Source organism: Palaemon carinicauda, chromosome 6, assembly GCF_036898095.1.
Source record: "Palaemon carinicauda isolate YSFRI2023 chromosome 6, ASM3689809v2, whole genome shotgun sequence".
NCBI lineage: Eukaryota > Metazoa > Arthropoda > Malacostraca > Decapoda > Palaemonidae > Palaemon > Palaemon carinicauda.
The window spans coordinates 163,826,786-163,844,193 of record NC_090730.1 but is presented as its reverse complement, the minus strand read 5'-3'; the positions used below and the strand labels follow the sequence as shown (position 1 = coordinate 163,844,193).

General features: G+C 41.6%; 1 protein-coding gene across 2 annotated transcripts in view; it reads right to left on the bottom strand.

Annotated features, from left to right (window-relative positions):
- Window positions 1-17,408, bottom strand: part of LOC137642774 (protein MMS22-like) — a 120,553-nt gene that overhangs the window by 17,730 nt on the left and 85,415 nt on the right. For both annotated transcript variants that reach the window (XM_068375619.1, XM_068375620.1), the window contains exons 13-19: window positions 14,956-15,078; window positions 14,578-14,797; window positions 6,372-6,642; window positions 5,606-5,776; window positions 2,551-2,673; window positions 421-561; window positions 120-242 (exon numbers count right to left, since the gene is read on the bottom strand). In XM_068375619.1, the coding sequence (XP_068231720.1) occupies window positions 120-242; window positions 421-561; window positions 2,551-2,673; window positions 5,606-5,776; window positions 6,372-6,642; window positions 14,578-14,797; window positions 14,956-15,078 (1,172 nt within the window). The remainder of the gene's footprint in view (window positions 1-119; window positions 243-420; window positions 562-2,550; window positions 2,674-5,605; window positions 5,777-6,371; window positions 6,643-14,577; window positions 14,798-14,955; window positions 15,079-17,408) is intronic.

Sequence of the window (17,408 nt, the reverse complement as noted above, 5' to 3'; positions counted from 1 at the left end):
GTTGTTAGTACATTCTCTGTCATGATGCAAAGCAATAAAATTACAGTTAAGGTGTAATACATCTACAGAAGCATATAATAAGGTGTTACTACATTGAGAAAAGAAACTGCAGTACTCACAATCTGATGATGGCTGGAGCTAACACCAGTTTTTTCAAAGTAATTGTCGCGCACAACCTCTAAAAATGTTACACGCAAATCATGCAGACTCTTCTCTTGTATTTCGTCATCGTTAAGACAAACCTGAAAAAAAGTACAGTAGGTGAATCAATAAAAAAAAATAATCCAATAAACAATGCGCAATATCTTAATACAATCTAGTAGTACAGTACATTCTTCTTTGCATTTGCATACTTCAATGGTCTATTTATCTACATAAATTTTTGGTACAAGGACCACTAAACAAACAATTTATACTTACAGTAAATGGATGCGTGAGAGTGGTGTAATTCTTACAAGTCTTGATTGGGAAGCGATGTATGTAATGTATAAAAATATCTTTCACAGTGCGCGACATATATGGATCTTGGGTTGTGAAGAGAAAAACAAGACCACGTAAAATCTGTAAAGACAAAGGGTATTAAGACACTTCCAATGCATTGAATTACAAAAGGAAAAAGAAAATTAGTAGTCTTTATGAGTATGCAAGCAATTACTATTGTGATGCTGTACAGTAATTCATCACAACAGTACTACCTTTACAAAAGAATAGAGGTAAGGTAGTGAAAATTTTAAAAAGCTGAAAGAAGGGAATGGAGAGAAGACCTGAAAATCAATATAAGCAAAAAAATTTTTTCAAGCCATACAAACCAAAACCATTTAAAATAGGAAATATATTTTTAGCGGAGTTGAAATGGCCGACGAATTCATTAACGAGGTAGTTAACTACGGGTGGTGGAGATATGAAATTTAAGACTCGAAATTTAAGCTAGAAAAATACAAATTACTTTTAAAATTTTTTATTTGTTCTTTCACATATACAAACCTTCGGTCCTTTAAAATAGGGAGACTCACTAATTGATAGAATAGAAGTATTCCTACTACAGAAACTGGTTGGTTCTTTTTCTTCCCTGTAAGTGTCAACCAGCCTGGTCATATAAAGGAGCTAAAGATATAACTGCAGCACCTGCCTATATATCATGAAGATGAATAGACTGGTAAGGTCTGGCCTGTACAAGAATACTGATACATGGTCAAATGAGGGATCCCTTCCCCTAAAGGGGACAGCAGTCTGGAATAATATGCATTGTGTTTAAAGATCAATATTTTTCTTTCCCACTGTTATCCCTACATTAAGGGGTCTGTTGCAAATAGAGGGAAAACCTCTTTTCTTTATATCATCCTTCACCATATCTCACCATCTAATTCTTTACCTCCCTCTCGATCTTGTCCCCCCATGGATTATATGCAAATTATAAATCCTTGCGTATAATGATCAATGGGTTGGAATAAATTTTCCCATCATTCCCCTCATTAGGGAGGATGGGGGAGATACTTCTTCAGATTCTGAAGAATGGTGCTCAGAAGTGTGGCTAACCAGTATGAAATCAGATCCAGAGAATAATACTTCAACTACCACTTCACCCAGAGAGGGAGCGAAAAAAGGAAGAGTCAGTCATTCTACTTTCCATAAAAGACTTACATCTACAGTATATGTTACCACAAACAACATGCTTCCTGTCCCTTGTGGGCTGGTTACACAACTATTTAATCACCCACCACAGGACCAAGCAAAAAGGTGTCAAGGGAAATGTGGGTATATTCCCATAAGTAAAAAGGCTGTGAAGGTGTTCTGACATTTCCAAACCCCAGCCTTCAACCCCTGGTTGATTGCAAGATTTCTTTTGAAGGCAAGGATGGGGCTTATACCCGACTTTGTGAGCTCTGGTCCTAGCTTGTACTTCAACTATCTCAGCGGTCGAGGCGTTTACTTATGGATCATCTCACAAAGCCAGAAGGAGATCATGGTCCTGCTAATGCTAAGGAAGAGTTGCTGATACTCAGACCTGAAGTGTCAGGTCCTCTTCAGATGGCTCCGCAGTGCTCATGAGACCCAAAAAGCATCTCTTACTCGTCCACACCAGGTTTTGTGTTTTGTCTATGAAGCCTGGCACAAAACTAAAGGGGACCTTTCACCACTCAGCGTGAGTGACTAAGTGAGAGACCGTATAACCCTCCAACTCTTCTTTGCCAATGCTAAGGCCAGCAAAAAGACAGTCTTAAGAGTTAGATGTCTTGTCTGGAAACCTCAAAGGGTCATGTCCTTCTCTGGGGCCCTGAAATCCTGGAATGGGTAAGACTGCTCGTAGCTTCTTATGAGCATATAACAATTACCATGAGGAGGAGAGGTCTATACTCTTCTGTCGAAAGATTATGCTCAAGGATGAGCGGTAGCCTTTGACAGCCTTGACTGAGAGACACCAGATATCTAATAAATAAAGTTTTAAAAAATTCATTATCAAGAAGATAAACTCATAATGTGAAAAGACAGAATCAAATATGGAATTACCATCAAAGTTATCATAATTCATGAATTACTGTGCAATCTTACCTTGGGCATATTTAGAGTTAATGCATTTAAAAAGGTTGGATTGAGAGGCTTTTGAGAACTATACACATTAGGTGGAAGAATGACCGTGCTAATAAGACTCGGCAGGGGGTATTTTACTTGACCCTGGAAAGAGAAGTTGAAAAAAATTAGTTACCAAAACATTTTAAATTAGTTTTGCAGAAACCAATACTTCAATCAAATTATATACCAACATAGTTTGGTAATATTAGTTTCAATCCTTTAATCAATTGTACAATTAATTAATTGTATTTTGACGATTACACTGATTATAAGTTCTCAAGTAAACACAGCACCATGCTTCTAAAACTACTGCAATTTTTAGTCATAGTTTTTGGGTAATCACTTGCAATATCACACCAAAGATAACCTTAGGTCAACTGGCAATTATTTAAAATAAAAGGGCAAGATCTACTCAATATACTGACCATTTTCTATCGAAAAACAAAAATGTCTAATACACTTGTATATAGAAAAGCTATAAATTACTTTGAGAAGTTTTTGTGTCACATTTCTAGACTCAGAAAGTGAAAATTGGAGCAATACAAAGTTAAGATGTTAAACAATAAAGCAGGGAAGATATCCAGAGGGAACAAATGGTGTGTAAACGGTACAAATTAATACAAATGGTGGAAGAGATTTACAGTTGTAGAAAATGGCATATGATGAGGTGAGAGTAAGAGAAACTGGTAATTTAGAGGAGGAGTGGAAGTTAGTAAAAGAAAATTTTGTTGGGATTGCAAGTGATGTATGTGGCAAGAAGGTTGTTGGAGGCAGCATGAGGAAAGGCAGTGAATGGTGGAATGAAGGAGTGAAGGTGAAAGTGGAAGAGAAAAAGAGGGCTTTTGAAGAATGGCTGCAGAGTAATAGTATAGAGAAGTATGAAAAATATAGAGAAAAAGGTGGAAGTAAAGCGCAAGGTACGTGAGGCAAAGAGGGCAGCTGACCTGAGGTGGGGTCAGGGATTGGGTCAGTCATATGAAGAGAATAAGAAGTAGTTTTGGAAAGAAGTGAAGAGAGTAAGGAAGGCTGGCGCAAGAATTGAAGAGACAGTGAAAGATGGAAATGGAAGGTGGTTAAAAGGAGAGGAGGCAAGGAAAAGGTGGGCGGAATATTTTGAAAGTTTGCTGAATGTTGAGGATAATAGGGAGGCAGATATAATTGCTGTTCCAGGTGTTGAGGTGCCAGTGATGGGAGATGAGAATGAGAGAGAGATTACAATAGATGAAGTGAGGAGAGCACTAGATGAAACGAGAGTAGGAAAAGCATCTGGTATGGATGGTGTGAAAGCTGAGATGTTGAAGGAAGGGGGTGTGACTGTACTTGAATGGTTGGTGAGATTGTTTAATATGTGTTTTGTGTTGTCAATGGTACCAGTAGATTGGGTTTGTGCATGTATTGTACCACTATATAAGGGTAAGGGAGATGTGCATGAGTGTTGTAATTCAAGAGGTATTAGTTTGTTGAGTGTAGTTGGAAAAGTGTATGGTAGAGTATTGATTAATAGGATTAAGGATAAAACAGAGAATGCGATTTTGGAAGTACAGGGTGGTTTTAGAAGAGGTAGGGGTTGTATGAATCAGATTTTTACAGTTAGGCAGATATGCGAGAAATATTTAGCAAAAGGTAAGGAGGTGTATGTTGCGTTTATGGATCTGGAGAAAGCATATGATAGAGTTGATAGGGAAGCAATGTGGAATATGATGAGGTTATATGGAGTTGGTGGAAGGTTGTTGCAAGCAGTGAAAAGTTTATACAAAGGTAGTAAAGCATGTGTTAGAATAGGAAATGAAGTGAGTGATTGGTTTCCGGTGAGAGTGGGGCTGAGACAGGGATGTGTGATGTCGCCGTGGTTGTTTAACTTGTATGTTGATGGAGTGGTGAGAGAGGTGAATGCTCGAGTGCTTGGACGAGGATTAAAACTGGTAGGCGAGAATGACCATGAATGGGAGGTAAATCAGTTGTTGTTTGCGGATGATACTGTACTGGTAGCAGACACAGAAGAGAAGCTTGACCGACTAGTGACAGAATTTGGAAGGGTGTGTGAGAGAAGGAAGTTGAGAGTTAATGTGGGTAAGAGTAAGGTTATGAGATGTACGAGAAGGGAAGGTGGTGCAAGGTTGAATGTCATGTTGAATGGAGAGTTACTTGAGGAGGTGGATCATTTTAAGTACTTGGGGTCTATTGTTGCAGCAAATGGTGGAGTGGAAGCAGATGTACGTCAGAGAGTGAATGAAGGTTGCAAAGTGTTGGGGGCAGTTAAGGGAGTAGTAAAAAATAGAGGGTTGGGCATGAATGTAAAGAGAGTTCTATATGAGAAAGTGATTGTACCAACTGTGATGTATGGATCGGAGTCGTGGGGAATAGAAGTAATGGAGAGACAGAAATTGAATGTGTTTGAGATGAAGTGTCTAAGGAGTATGGCTGGTGTATCTCGAGTAGATAGGGTTAGGAACGAAGTGGTGAGGGAGAGAACGGGTGTAAGAAATGAGTTAGCGGCTAGAGTGGATATGAATGTGTTGAGGTGGTTTGGCCATGTTGAGAGAATGGAAAATGGTTGTCTGCTAAAGAAGGTGATGAATGCAAGAGTTGATGGGAGAAGTACAAGAGGAAGGCCAAGGTTTGGGTGGATGGATGGTGTGAAGAAAGCTCTGGGTGATAGGAGGATAGATGTGAGAGAGGCAAGAGAGCGTGCTAGAAATAGGAATGAATGGCGAGCAATTGTGACGCAGTTCCAGTAGGCCCTGCTGCTTCCTCCGGTGCCTTAGATGACCGCGGAGGTAGCAGCAGTAGGGGAGTCAGCATTATGAAGCTTCATCTGTGGTGGAAATGTGGGAGGTTGGGCTGTGGCACCCTAGCAGTACCAGCTGAACTCGGTTGAGTCCCTGATTAGGCTGAAGGCTGAAGGAACATAGAGAGTAGAGGTCCCCTTTTTGTTTTGTTTCATTGTTGGTGTCGGCTACCCCCCAAAATTGGGGGAAGTGCCTTGGTATATGGATGGATCATCTATGACAAAGTATACAATGTACTGACTTACCTTTACATATATAACTGAATGACAGTAATATATGATGGAGGCATATAAATCCATGGCAGAGGAGAGATATTCTGGAAGTGGGAGCTTTTTAAGCAGAGCTCCAAAAGCTTTGTCTAGAGAAGAAAAGTACTTCACTGCTTCATCACGATATTCGAAGCGCTCGTTTAAGTTCTGGTGAAAGGGTTATAACACAGGTTTTAATATTATGCTAGTATGATACGTATTTATGATGTTATACTTTCTCAGGCTACTCTCAATGGAATATTTAAGTATGCACAGTTAGACACAGGAATTACTGGTACACTTTGCTCTGAAGAAAAGCACCCGACCACACCCTAACTGCGTGGCGAGTTCCTGTGTTTAGCCCAGCCAACCACCTCTGTCATCTCTCCCTAAACTATTTGTTCTGTTACTCAGTGTGAAGTAAGGGTGTGACAGGGTGCATTTCTTCTGAGCAAGGTTTGCCAGGGACTCCCATTTCCAACTGTACCTCCAAACCAAAAGAATTTAAACCTTAACTAGAAAGTCATTTAAAAAATATCAAAAGTTACTGTATGAAGAAGACAAAAATCAAGACTAACTCATTTACCAAACAAAATAAAACATAGTACTTGGACTCCTATGTCCACCTGTTACCTCCAAACCAAAAGAATTTACACCCTAACTAGAAAGTCATTTAAAAAATATCAAAAGTTACTGTATGAAGAAGACAGAAATCAAGACTAACGAATTTACCAAACAAAATAAAACAGTGCTTGAAACTTACATTCATATCTGAAAACTTTTTCCCAATGCCTTTAACAAATGCCTTGGCAGTTGTGAATGGACAACTGTGAGGTTTGCTAATAACTTCAGAAACTCCTGGAAGGCTTGTAATGAGAGATGTCAAGGCTAGAAGTTCTTCCGTGTCACCAAAAGTCACAAGAGCCGAGAGCCAATTTGTTACTAAACGTGGCTCATAGTCAGGGTATACTTGGCCGAGTTTCCTTATACAGTTTGGCTCTGACAACAATGAATGAAGGTACTGCTGAGAAAACCTGTTTAAAAATAAAATTTTAAAGCATACATATGAAAAAAAAAATTGAAAATGCAAATATCATGTGACATTAAGTAAACTAATTAGAAAAGAAGAATAAAATACAAGATATGCAGGTTAACAAAAACTCTAATAGGTTTGTAAAAGAAAAAAAAAATTCCACACATTATTGGAAATTATCATCAAACATAATCACTGTTAGGGTTTATAAACTAGTATAGTATATCTACGTTCGGCACTGTACTGTAATGAGACAGGCTATCATTATAAGTTAGTTGCCATCAGCATTTAATATATGATGTCCTAAAAGATTATTCACCATCAGAGTTTATAAAATAAAATACCTGCATTCAAGGGCTTAAAATGTTATTTTTATTAATAAAATAAATTTTTGAATATACTTACCCGGTGATTATATAAGCTGCATCTCTGCTGCCCGACAGAAAAACTCTACGGTCAAAATACGCCAGCGATCGCTATGCAGGTAGGGGGTGTACATCAACAGCGCCATCTGTCGAGCAGGTACTCAAGTACTCCATGTAAACACAGAACCAATTTTCTCCTCGGTCCACTGGGTCTCTATTGGGGAGGAAGGGAGGGTCCTTTAATATATAATCACCGGGTAAGTATATTCAAAAATTTATTTTATTAATAAAAATAACATTTTTCAATATTAAACTTAGCCGGTGATTATATAAGCTGATTCACACCCAGGGGGGTGGGTAGAGACCAGCATTACGTGTTTACATTATTATGAGCTAAGTATTTTGTATTACATTTTAGCAGTTATTCAAAATAACAAACATAAAATAAATAAATACCTGGTAAGGAAGTCGACTTGAACAATTACTCTGCCTTTTTAAGTACGTCTTCCTTACTGAGCCTCGCGATCCTCTTAGGATGCTGAGCGACTCCTAGGAGCTGAAGTATCAAGGGTTGCCACCCATACTAAAGGACCTCATCAAAACCTCTAATCTAGGCGCTTCTCAAGAAAAGAATTTGACCACCCGCCAAATCAACCAGGATGCGAAAGGCTTCTTAGCCTTCCGGACAACCCAAAAACAACAATAAAAAACATTTCAAGAGAAAGATTAAAAAAGGTTATGGAATTAGGGGAATGTAGTGGTTGAGCCCTCACCCACTACTGCACTCGCTGCTACGAATGGTCCCAGGGTGTAGCAGTTCTCGTAAAGAGACTGGACATCTTTAAGATAAAAAGACGCGAACACTGACTTGCTTCTCCAATAGGTTGCGTCCATTATACTCTGCAGAGATCTATTTTGTTTAAAGGCCACTGAAGTTGCGACAGCTCTAACTTCATGTGTCCTTACCTTCAGCAAAGCATGGTCTCCCTCATTCAGATGGGAATGAGCTTCTCGTATCAACAGTCTGATATAATAGGAAACTGCATTCTTTGACATAGGTAAAGAAGGTTTCTCAATAGCACACCATAAAGCTTCTGACTGTCCTCGTAAAGGTTTAGTTCGTCTTAAATAGAACTTAAGAGCTCTAACAGGGCATAAGACTCTTTCTAGTTCATTTCCAACCAAATTAGAAAGGCTTGGAATATCGAACGATTTCGGCCAAGGACGAGAAGGTAGTTCGTTTTTGGCTAGAAAACCAAGCTGTAAAGAACATGTAGCCGTTTCAGATGAAAATCCGATGTTCCTGCTGAAGGCGTGTATCTCACTGACTCTTTTAGCTGTTGCTAAGCAGACGAGGAAAAGGGTCTTTAAAGTGAGATCTTTAAAGGAGGCTGATTGTAGTGGCTCGAACCTTTCTGACATAAGGAATCTTAGTACCACGTCTAAATTCCAACCTGGTGTAGCCAAACGACGCTCCTTCGAGGTCTCAAAAGACTTAAGGAGGTCCTGTAGATCTTTGTTGTTGGAAAGATCTAAGCCTCTGTGACGGAAGACTGTTGCCAACATGCTTCTGTAACCTTTGATTGTGGGAGCTGAAAGAGATCTTTCCTTCCTCAGGTATAAAAGGAAGTCAGCTATTTGGGTTACAGAGGTACTGGTTGAGGATACTGATACTGACTTGCACCAGCTTCGGAAGACTTCCCACTTCGACTGGTAGACTCTAAGAGTGGATGTCCTCCTTGCTCTAGCAATCGCCCTGGCTGCCTCCTTCGAAAAGCCTCTAGCTCTCGAGAGTCTTTCGATAGTCTGAAGGCAGTCAGACGAAGAGCGTGGAGGCTTGGGTGTACCTTCTTTACGTGTGGCTGACGTAGAAGGTCCACTCTTAGAGGAAGAGTTCTGGGAACGTCCACCAGCCATTGAAGTACCTCGGTGAACCATTCTCTCGCGGGCCAGAGGGGAGCAACTAACGTCAACCTTGTCCCTTCGTGAGAGGCGAACTTCTGCAGTACCTTGTTGACAATCTTGAACGGGGGGAATGCATAAAGGTCTAGATGGGACCAATCCAGTAGAAAGGCATCTATATGAACTGCTGCTGGATCCGGGATTGGCGAGCAATAATTTGGGAGCCTCTTGGTCATCGAGGTTGCAAAGAGATCTATGGTAGGTTGGCCCCATGTGGCCCATAGTCTCTTGCACACATCCTTGTATAGGGTCCATTCTGTTGGGATGATTTGACCCTTCCGACTGAGGCAGTCCGCCATAACATTCATGTTGCCTTGAATGAACCTCGTTACTAGAGAAAGGTTTAGATCTCTTGACCAAGTGAGGAGGTCCCTTGCGATCTCGTACAACGTCATAGAATGGGTCCCTCCTTGTTTGGAGATGTACGCCAAGGCCGTGGTGTTGTCTGAGTTCACCTCCACCACCTTGCCTAGAAGGAGGGACTTGAAGCTTTTCAAGGCCATATGAACTGCCAGTAGCTCCTTGCAGTTGATATGTAACGTTCTTTGATTCGAGTTCCAAGATCCCGAGCATTCCCGACCGTCTAATGTCGCACCCCAGCCCGTGTCCGATGCGTCCGAGAAGAGAACGTGGTTGGGGGTCTGAACAGCCAGGGGCAGACCCTCTCTGAGGTGGATATTGTCCTTCCACCAAGTCAGTGATGACTTCATCTTCTCGGAAATGGGGATCGAGACCGCTTCTAGCGTCTTGTCCTTTTTCCAGTGCACAGCTAAGTGAAATTGAAGGGGACGGAGGTGCAGTCTCCCTAACGCGATGAACTGTTCCAGGGATGAAAGCGTCCCTATCAGACTCATCCACTGTCTGACTGAACATCGGTCCTTCTTTAGCATGTTCTGGATGCATCCTTGGGCTTGACTTGTTCTGGGGGCCGACGGAAAAGCCCGAAAAGCTTGACTGTGAATCTCCATCCCTAAGTACACTATAGTTTGGGATGGGACCAGTTGGGACTTTTCCATATTGACCAGGAGACCCAATTCCTTGGTCAGATCTAGAGTCCACTTTAGATTCTCCAGACAGCGACGACTTGAAGCAGCTCTTAGAAGCCAGTCGTCCAAATAGAGGGAGGCTCTGATGTCCGCTAAATGCAGGAATTTGGCAATATTCCTCATCAGTTTCGTAAAGACAAGAGGAGCCGTGCTTAGGCCAAAGCACAGGGCTTGAAATTGGTAGACAACCTTCCCGTAAACGAACCTTAGATAAGGTTGGGAATCTGGGTGGATGGGGACGTGAAAGTAAGCGTCCCTTAGGTCTAAAGAGACCATCCAGTCTTCCTTCCTGACCGCTGCTAGAACAGACTTTGTCGTCTCCATGGCGAACGTCTGCTTTGTGACAAAGACATTCAGAGCACTGACGTCTAGCACCGGCCTCCACCCTCCTGTCTTCTTTACCACTAAGAAGAGACGGTTGTAGAAGCCCGGGGATTGATGGTCCCGGACTTTGACTACCGCTCCCTTTTCTAGTAAGAGGGACACCTCTTGCTTCAAAGCTAGTCTCTTGTCCTCCTCTCTGTACCTGGGAGAGAGGTCGATGGGCGACGTTGCTAGAGGGGGTTTGCGTATAAACGGGATCTTGTACCCTTCTCTGAGCAACTTCACAGATTGTGCATCTGCGCCCCTTTTCTCCCAAGACCGCCAGAAGTTCTTGAGTCTGGCTCCCACTGCTGTCTGAAGAATGTGGCAGTCAGACTCTGCCCTTAAAGGACTTGGTACCTTTCTTCTTAATCCCGCGTCTCCCTTCAGCACGAGCACCTCCTCTGCTGGAGGCTCTGCCACGAAAGGGCGGAATGAACCTGGACGCTGGAGTGTCCATCCTGGGTCTAGACACGGTAGGCAAAGGGGTGGCTTTGCGAGCAGATGACGCAACCAGGTCATGCGTGTCTTTTTGAATCAAGGAGGCAGCAATCTCCTTTATCAACTCTTCTGGGAAAAGGCACTTTGAGAGAGGAGCAAACATAAGTTCTGATCTCTGAAACTGTGTTACTCCGGCTGACAAGAAGGAGCAAAGGTTTTCCCGTTTCTTGAGGACCCCGGAAACGAACGAAGCCGCAAGCTCACTGAAACCGTCCCGTATGGCCTTGTCCATGCAGGACATAATGAGCATGGAAGTATCCTTGTCAGAAGGGGAGATCTTCCTGCTCAACGCTCCCAAACACCAGTCCAAAAAGTTAAAAACCTCGAAGGCTCTGAACACGCCTTTCATCAGATGGTCTAAGTCTGAAGGAGTCCAACAAATCTTGGAGCGTCTCATGGCTAGCCTGCGGGGAGAGTCTACTAGGCTTGAGAAGTCGCCCTGGGCAGAGGCAGGAACTCCCAAGCCGAGAACTTCTCCCGTGGCATACCAGACGCTTGATCTGGAAGAGAGTTTCGCAGGGGGAAACGTGAATGCTGTCTTCCCAAGGTGCTTTTTGGACTGCAACCATTCTCCCAACACTCTTAAAGCTCTCTTAGACGAGCGGGCGAGGACGAGCTTCGTAAAGGCAGGCGCGGATGACTGCGTGCCTAAAGCGAACTCAGATGGAGGTGAGCGTGGGGCCGCAGAAACAAACTGATCAGGATACATCTCCCTGAACAGTGCAAGAACTTTTCTAAAGTCCAAGGAGGGAGGCGTGGTCTTGGGTTCGTCGAAGTCCGTATGCGGGTCGTCAATGTGTGCAGCGTCGTCATCATCAGAGAGTCCATCATCTGAATACTGAGGAGGAAGCGGCAAAGGAGTAGGAGTTGGCTGGTCAACTGAGTCCGGCAGCACGGGTGCATGCGTGACTGCACCGGACGCAACGTCATGGAACTGTTGCCCAGTCTGTGAGCTGGCAACTACCATAGCAGCGCAGGGGCGCAAAGCGTCTACTCCTGACTGTCTAGTCTGCTGTGGGCGAGTAGTGGTAACCACACTGGGTTGCGGAAGTTGACGCACAGCGTCAAAACAAAACAACTTAGGTTGTTGTTGTAACTCGCGAACGTCAACGGAGGGTTCCGTGCGTCGCTGAACGTCAACATGCGGCTGGCAGCGCATGGGTGGCGGGACTCTCACAGCTGGAGTGCGGGAGAAGGTAGCCTCAGCGTCCACTGGACGCACAACCGTAGGTGGTTGTAGGCTAGCAGTTGGTGCAGCGTCAACCTTCTCCGCACGAAAGTCCTGCATTAAAGACGTCAACTGAGTCTGCATGGTCTGCAGCAAAGACCACTTAGGGTCTACAGTAGCAGGTGCGGCAACAGACGGTGTTACTGCCTGATGCGGTACCGCTTTGCCTCTCTTAGGAGGTGTGCAGTCATCGGAAGACTGCAGCGAGTCCGAACTGACCCAGTGGCTACAACTGGGCCGTTGGACTTGCGCGGAAGGGACCGACTTGCGTTTAAGAGGCCGTGAGACCTTGGTCCATTGTTTCTTCCGAGAAACATTTTCCGCAGACGAGGAATAAATGGGCTCTCTCGTCTTCTTGTGGGTGGGACGATCTTGGATAGATACGTCCGAAACCACGGAGGGAACGTCTGTTCGCTGATTAAAGCCTCTCGAACCCTTTGGTCGTACGACATTGCTTCTCCCCTGGGCTTGGGAGCTTGCAAGAGGTCCCGGACTAGGAGGACGACAGGCACGAACAGACGAACCCTCAAGCGCAACACTATCCACAACACTTTCCACAACACTACCACTCACTTTGTCACTACCCACTGCACTCTTACCCTTCAACTCCTTGACGTCTGCCATGAGTTGGTTACGGTCACTCGCCAATGACTCGACTCTCTCACCCAGAGCCTGGATGGCACGCATCATATCTGCCATCGAAGGTTGTTGAGTGCTAGAAGGGGGATCAGGAGCAACCACTACAGGGGAAGGAAAAGGTTGTGGGGCATGAGGAGAGGAAATATCAACGGAGCGAGATGAACTTCTCCTGACTCTATCTCTCTCTAGCCTACGTGAATATTTCTGGAATTCGAGAAAATCGAATTCCGAAAGCCCAACGCATTCCTCACATCGATCTTCCAATTGACAGGCTTTATCCCGACAATTGGAACAAACGGTGTGCGGATCGATAGAGGCCTTCGGAAGACGCCTTGAACAGTCCCTAGCACTACACTTTCTGTATTTAGGGACTTGAGAAGGGTCAGCTATCTTGAATTAGTCAAAGGGGAATTCAAAATCTATCTAAAGTTGTCAACAAATAATCCAAAATCAATAAAAGAAAGCAAGGATGTATTGAAGATAACCTCTGCAAAGCGAAAGCTAATAACTAGAAATGTGTACTTCACCAAAATCTGTGAAAACCAATCCAGTAAGCAACAGCGAATTTAGTAGGTCTTGCCGGTGGCACGACAGAGAGAAAATTGGTTCTGTGTTTACATGGAGTACTTGAGTACCTGCTCGACAGATGGCGCTGTTGATGTACACCCCCTACCTGCATAGCGATCGCTGGTGTATTTTGACCGTAGAGTTTTTCTGTCGGGCAGCAGAGCTGCAGCTTATATAATCACCGGCTAAGTTTAATATTGAAAAAAATGTATTAGATAGACTCCAATTTCAGCAAGGTCTATTTTAGTGTATTTAAGTGAGCCAAAACATTGAGCTATGATGTCGTCATCGGTAACAATGGACTGTTATTAGAACTTTTCTGTTACCCTGGATGCACATTGAACTATGGAACAGGAGTTAAGAGAGAAAGAGCTAAAACTTTTACTGATAGAGTACAAGGCACAAGAGAATAGAGAGAACTCGCATCATGCAAATAAACTCAAAAATAAAAGTTGACATAAAAATGCTTAATATTATAATGCAGATTGTAAAAGATGGTAAACTGCTAATATTGCATTGGTCACTTCTATGTCCATAAGTGGTGACCTGATAGCAGACATTTATTAACTACATTACCAATTTGTAAGAATAATACAAAACTAAGAACGAGTTTGCATCTGTACCAATAACACCAAGGGAATTTTTCTTCTCTTCGTTTCTCCAGGCCTGACGATGGATTCAGCCATTTGGTTGGTACTGCTAGGGTGCCACAGCCCAAACTCCCCCGTTATCCACAACAATGTAGCTTCATATGCGGAATCCCCTACTGCCCCTACGTCAGCAGGTAGCAGGGCCTATCAGAACTGCGTCACAAACGCTCGCCATTCATTCCCATTTCTAGCAAGCTCTTTTGTCTCTCTCACATCTATCCTCCTATTACCCAGAGCTTTCTTCACCCATCCACCCAAACCTTGGCCTTCCTCTTGTACTTCTCCCATCAACACTTGCGTTCATTACCTTCTTCTGTAGGGAGCCATTTTCCATTCTCTCTACATGGTCAAACTACCTTGACAATTTAATGTATACTTTATACTAAAATACATACAATCAAGAATGTTAGAGGATTATCACATATTTATTAAATCCCACTTTCCTTCCTTAGTAACTATTCAGCAACTGGTTCACGCTCGTGGGTCATTCATGCACCCGTGAAACTAAAAGGGTTTGCAATCTGTTTGAAAACTTATTTTACATATGTAATTCCATTACATTTCAACACCTTTTGAATACTAAAGTATGATACTTTTCCAGCCCTAAAAACTTACGTGACATTAACAGCTTCAATGTTTGTAAAGTAGGTAAAAAGTCCGGCGGCAGATTCCCTATTTCTATCAAAGTTATTCTGATTATACAAGGCCAAACCAAATGTGAGAGAAGCTGCAACCGGCCCTAAAATGGCAGGGGGCGTACCTAAGGCAGCCTTAGACTTTATGAAGTTACCAAACTCCGTCCCGATTGTGTCAATAATATCCATTCCTGCACGAGCTGGAAGAAAATAAATAATACCATAATCAATAAAAAATATACAGCAAAAATAGAAATACAAATAAAAAGTCATGCATAAAACGGAATGCAAAATTATATAATATATGTATATATCAGAAATGAATCTATAAATTTTCTAAACTACTGTAAAATATTACCTGCAAGGCAATGGAATTTCTCTGCATTACTCAGGACTTTATTCAATGCGGAATTAATTGCAAGTAATATGGCATTCCTCTCTGATATTCCGCCATTTTGTAAGACAGAACCGAGCCCCTTACCTGTTAATATAAAATATCAATAAATTGCGTGGTATATAAAATATTCCATGCAAGATAGAATAATAATTAGTATTACAAATTTATCATTAAACAAGTACTGTACGGGGAAAAAATAGCATAATCCATTTCATAATTTTCTACTGATACAAAAATATTCTTTGATAATTAGGAATACTTGTATCTAAAATCATGGATTTTCTAGTACAGTATATGGCCATTGTGATCATTCAAAAAATTTTCCACCTTCTCCTTACTCATGACGACAAATCTTTCTCCATTAGGTTCTCTTATTATCAAAAGGATTTTCTCACTCTTAAAATTCAAAAGAAAGCCTTTGAACGGTCATTAACCTGTTAAGCGTCACCCACGTGATAAACCGTTCACCACGATCTACTCGGTACCGCCTTCAACTGCATATTCCGTTCATGACTTTAATTGCCTTTTTCAAGCCGTCAGTCTCGTGATATTACGTTTACTCGTATAGTAAGTATAGGATCACCACTTGGCAACACTCTCAGCATATGGGGGCTGTAAATAGGAACTTCTATGATGTCTGGCAACTATTTTTCTGAAGGTAGCTTGATGTTAGAAAACTGGTTTCCTATCAGTGCGCTTCGGGCGTTCATGCCGAAGTGGTTGTTTGTTGTTCCTTTTGTAATGAACGGTCTAAAGAGGAAGTTTATTTCTTTAGATGAAATAAATGATATTCTTGTTGAGGAATTTGATAATGAGAGCACTAGTTCTGAATCCTCCAGTGATGAGTATATTGAAGAAACAAAGTTTTCTTTCGATGCCGAAAGCGAAAATGACTTCTCATTACCGAATGACTGGACAACGAGATTTCACAAAACTATATAGGAAAGGAAACGCCGCGAGAGAGAGAGAGAGAGAGAGAGAGAGAGAGAGAGAGAGAGAGAGAGAGAGAGAGAGAGAGAGAGGTTGAATAAAGTTGATAAATAATGTACATATTTGAAAATAATACAGGAAACGATATGGAGAGAGAGAGAGAGAGAGAGAGAGAGAGAGAGAGAGAGAGAGAGAGTGGGGGGGGGGAGACTTATCCCTTTACTTTTGTTGCTTATCCCAGTGTAAGATTTACGATTGAAGATAAAAAGAACCCATTAGAATATTCAGTATTACAGGATGTAGCCATTTGAAATGAAATAGTAGTATTAATTGTTTTTTTTTTACTCTACTATTTAATTAATATCCCTTCTTTTAACTATAAATACGAATTATAAGCATAAAGAAATGATATTAACTTTGAAAAATTATCATTAGTGAAATGACCGCTCAGGGCAAAAAAAGCGTGACGGTACGTTAGCGGCAACCTGGTCCATGGGGGACGCTTAACAGGTTAATGTCCCTATGCCATTATGGCTTAGAATGTTTACTTCCAACTTTTGGCTTATTTCAACCACTACAGCTTATATAAATGTTACTGCATCTACAATGGTGAATGATTTACTGAAGTTCACTAGCCAAGTGAACGTGCCCCGACACAGTAACTCATCATTTGATCATGAGACTGCAATGATAAACCCCAAAGGGAATTTATATTTCAGACTCAACAAGACCCTCAATATTTCTTTACTTTCGGATAGAAGTTTTAGTCAAATCCCTCATAGAACAGAATTATAGTAATGCTAGCAATTTTTGGTGCTGTGGAGGAATGAGCTAAGGGTGTGGTGAAGGATACAGTGAACCCTCGTTTATCGCGGTAGATAGGTTCCAGTCGCGGCCGCGATAGGTGAAAATCCGCGAAGTAGTGACACCATATTTACCTATTTATTCAACATGTATATTCAGACTTTTAAAACCTTCCCTTGTACGTAGTACTGTTAACAAACTACCCTTTAATGGACAGAACACTTAATGCATGTACTACAGTACCCTAAACTAAAACAGGCACAAATATTAAAGGTGATTTTATATCATGCATTTCCTAAACATGCTATAAAGCACGATAAAAAATGGCAACCAATGTTTTGTTTACATTATCTCTGATCATAATGTAGAAACAAACTGGAGGTAGAGCTTTGCTTATTACCCAGACATATTTCCCATACTTTTCCCTTAGAACTACATCACATCTTCCTACTTTAGATATATATATATATATATATATATATATATATATATATATATATATATATATATATATATATATATATATATATATATATATATATATATATATGTGTGTGTGTGTGTATATATATATATATATATATATTTATATGTATACACATACATACCTACATATATACATAAATACATGCATACATATATATATATATATATATATATATATATATATTACTGTATAT